At 44.5% G+C, this 3,723-nt stretch overlaps 1 protein-coding gene across 1 annotated transcript in view; it reads left to right on the forward strand.

The window, feature by feature from the left end:
* Window positions 1–240: 240 nt before the first annotated feature.
* KMT2A (lysine methyltransferase 2A) overlaps window positions 241–3,723 on the forward strand; it is a 35,463-nt gene continuing 31,980 nt past the window's right edge. Inside the window, 4 exon segments of the mRNA XM_035888730.1 lie at window positions 241–261; window positions 1,985–2,054; window positions 3,330–3,721; window position 3,723. The exon segment at window position 3,723 is cut by the window's right edge and continues 2,303 nt beyond it. Coding sequence (XP_035744623.1) covers window positions 256–261; window positions 1,985–2,054; window positions 3,330–3,721; window position 3,723 — 469 coding nt within the window. The 5' untranslated portion in view covers window positions 241–255.

A 3,723-nucleotide genomic window follows, 5' to 3' on the forward strand; every position in this document is an offset into this window, starting at 1 on the left:
TGTCCCCTGCTCCAGCAACGTGCGGTGATGTTTGCTTACAGCGATTATGAGCTGCAGCCTACGTGCGTACATATTTCATTTGACTCGCTAGAGCATTAGCTGTGTTGAAAACTTGAATGGCCTTCTATTCGGAATATTTGCTCTGTTCAAATTGTTTAACACTGGGCCTCATCAGACAGAAACCAAGCGGAAGATTTTTAGAAATAGTTTGTTTTAAGCCTTGCTGCTTTTTATCATGTCACGGCTTTCCCGTAGATGCAGGTACAAGTCTTGGTGCGTGTGGTTTAATTTCTTTAAACTGATTTCAGTAGCTAAGACTTTCTTTGTGGGCTGTCTCGTAAGTAGATGAACTGGAAATTTAACATACAAAGCCCAAGGCGTACAAAAGGCACTGCTCGGACAAAGTCTTTCACCGGGCCTAAGCTGCGTCAGGAAGCGGTGTTATTTCTTTGCACAGCTTACCTTCTCCTATCCTCAGGGTTGCTCTTCTTTACGCTCAGGATACGGCCCTGGTCCTGCTTGCTCCTCTCAAAGCCCTCTGCAGCCTCAAATCGCTACAGAAACAGCACGGTTACTTGCTAGCGTGTGGCCGTATTGCACCGCAGTTTAAAGAAGCAAGCAACAAGTGACCTCTCCGTTTCCAAAGTTCAGAGGAAACTTAAGGCTGGCAAATTTAAACACCTGAGGTGAAATCAGACTAGGAAAGCTGGAACAACATAAAACCAAAAATATGTCACTAGTTTTGGTGGCAGACGACTGGGATTGACGTTTCTGCGTACTCCCTGAAAAACCGGTCTTAACGTGAACAGAGTGTCTCTAACATCACGCCTCTATCAGGGGAGAAGCTTTGCAACGAACGCCAGATTTTCCTCTCTCCTAAAGACAAAGCCCAAAGTGAATTTAAAAAGACCAAGCCCACCCCAACAACAAAAACCACCTTTACTGTAATCAAGAGTCAATTTTTAAGAAAATTTTCCTTGACATTCCATAAGGTTACCCATGTGGCTACTGATTTCATTGTTCTTTGAAATGCAACAATTAGTAGAGGTTGTGGTCCCTTAGCAAGAAATGCTTTTTGGGTGGTGGCTTTGCTGGGAACTGCTAGGAGGGGAAGCAACTTTTGGTGCTGCTGAGAGAAAGCCTGATCTGCCACGTTACTGGTTTGCAGTGTTTCTAGATGTTTAATGTTATGGCAGCCTGCGGCTCTTGGGGGTTGTGAGAGATGCCTGCGCCTTGGGGAAGGCTCTCTCTTCCCGTCAGCAGCTTTAGTCTACTTTAACTTCTTCCTCAGCCAGGCTTGGAGGTTGTTGCATGGTAGGGCTGTGATGGGGTGGGGTTCATCTGAAGGCACGCCGATCTCTGTGGGGTCCAAAGAGGCCCTGAAATCGGGCGTTTTCCTTCCAGAGGCCGTAAGCGTCGCTGTTGGGTCCTGTGGGAGCGGGTGGCCAGCCCTCCCTCAGGGAAGCTGTCGGAAAGGGACCGAAGTGAGCCCTGAGGTCTTGCTCAAGCTCCAGGATGCTCAGGCAGAATTGTAGACCTCGGATGCTTCTGCGCATCCAGGGAGGCTTTTAAATGAGTTTGGAGGAAGTTAGTCTACCTTTGTACTAGAAAAATAAGCATGGAAACACTTCTTTCGCTGGAGTATGTCTTTAGGGTAGTTTGAATAATAGCTCGTAAGAGTAGAGCTTTGTGGTTTGATACGAGCGGCAGATTTTATGCATTAAGGGTTTGTTTCCATAGATACTTGTCCTTTGTTTCCCCGTAACTCTTTTTGATCATTCCATAGCTGTAAACTATAGCTGCTTTGTATGTAAATATAAAAGTTACATTTCCTTTTTAGCAATTGTTTGCTAGGAGAACAAATGCCAGTAAGTTACGTGGGGAAGGAAAATCCTCTAGAATCCTTTCATGCTTTGATCATAGTGAAGTCCGTTGTAATGTTAATATCCACGCCTTCACATTTCCATCCACTTTCTCGTTGCAGGATGAACAGTTTTTAGGTTTTGGTTCAGATGAAGAAGTCAAAGTACGAAGTCCCACCAGGTCCCCCACAGGTATGTTCAAGTCGCAGGACTGGATGTTGACTTTGCGTTCTCCTTTGTGCCGGTTTAGCCATGCCTCTCCTGTTTGTTCTGTCAAATGTCATGCACCGTGAAAGCCACCCCAGTCCTTGGATTGCATTCAGTTAGTTTTGGACTGTTTGATCTGTTACAGAACAGGGAAACTTTGAGTTGAAGAGTTATACCAATGAAACCAGTTTTTGAAACCTAACATTAGTGTTTTTGGAGAGGCAGTTATTTTCCTAGTAAGGTTCTAAACCCAATTGGAATATTTCGGTGTCTTTCAATAGACTCATTATCACCTGTAGCTGGAACCTTCGCTTTTTTGGCAACAAAACAAGTACAGAACACTTGAGGATAAGCTGCAGCTAAGTTGTTGCATTTTTAGCTTTCAAGATGTAGGATCAAATCACGACGGGACCGTCAGTGAATGAGTTCAGCTTTGATTTAGGTTCTTGTCAATAATTGCTCTCACCGCAGCACTCTGCTCATTCGCCACAGCGATCTGCTCAGCTTGGCCTTGCCAGCAAATTCTGCTGCAGAGAGCCTTGCTAATAGGGGGTTTCAAATGAAGACTGAAGTGCATTGTCAGAGCTGTCTGAAGACCCAGAACTGGAGTAGCTGGGTTTGGTGGGCATGCATTGAAATGCATTGGTAGAGGTGAGTAATCAAGTCTTGCACAGCTACTTGATAATTCCAAGTGTGATGCTAAGCGCTAACTGCGTTTCAAAGCTAAAACCGGGGGTTTTTTTAGTAAATTACCGTGTATCCACCTCTCCCCGTAGGTTGTTCTTGCCTTACTGACCTATCCCTTAGCAGTGCAGATGGATGGTACTAGAGAAGAAGGGGTTTTTTTCCCTCTTTTCAGCTAGCTGTGATTTGCTTAAAAAAATAAAAAATCGAATGCCTCTGAAAGGTGGCACGTGCCCTTCAGAATTATTTTTCCCTCTCAACATTAGGTTGATAGCAGTTTTGTGCCATTGCCTATGTAGTTGTTGTGAAAAGGTAAGCTTGCATTGTAAAAAACAACAACAACAACAACAAAAAATCTACTTCATATTTTGCATGGGAGAAGAGGTTTACCGGGAAGGCACTCTTTCCATGTAATTGATAAAACTGTGGTTTTATTTGTTGATGAACTGAAATGTCTTAGCAACTTGTACGGGCAGCACCACCGATACTGAATAAATACTTGCACAACATGGGTAACGCTGATCTGACAGTCAGAGAAATGTAACGTGTGCTCTGCATTCTCTGCTTCCCTCTCAGTTAAGTCTAGTCCACGGAAACCTCGCGGGAGGCCCCGGAGCGGTTCTGACCGAAGTTCAGCTGTGCTGTCAGACTCTTCATCGGTGTGTTCCCCTTCGAGCAAGTCTGAAACCACATCCATGGAGAAGGTAAAGAAGAAGGAGTTGAAGAGTGGGGAAAAAAGACGAGGAAGACCTCCAACGCTTACGAGCGTGAAGTTCAAATTGTCACAAGTAAAGGACGCATCGGACGTTCAGAAGGGCAGTAAAGAAGAAAAAGACAGTCTGAAAAAAATCAAAAGGTCCCCATCCACTACATTTCAGCAAGCAACTAAAATCAAGAAATTAAGAACTAGTAAGCTCTCCCCACTGAAATCTAAATTTAAGCCTGGGGCGAAACTTCAGATTGGGAGGAA

The sequence above is a fragment of the Egretta garzetta genome, unplaced genomic scaffold, assembly GCF_000687185.1.
Source record: "Egretta garzetta isolate BGI_Z169 unplaced genomic scaffold, ASM68718v1 scaffold891, whole genome shotgun sequence".
Classification (NCBI taxonomy): Eukaryota; Metazoa; Chordata; class Aves; order Pelecaniformes; family Ardeidae; genus Egretta; species Egretta garzetta.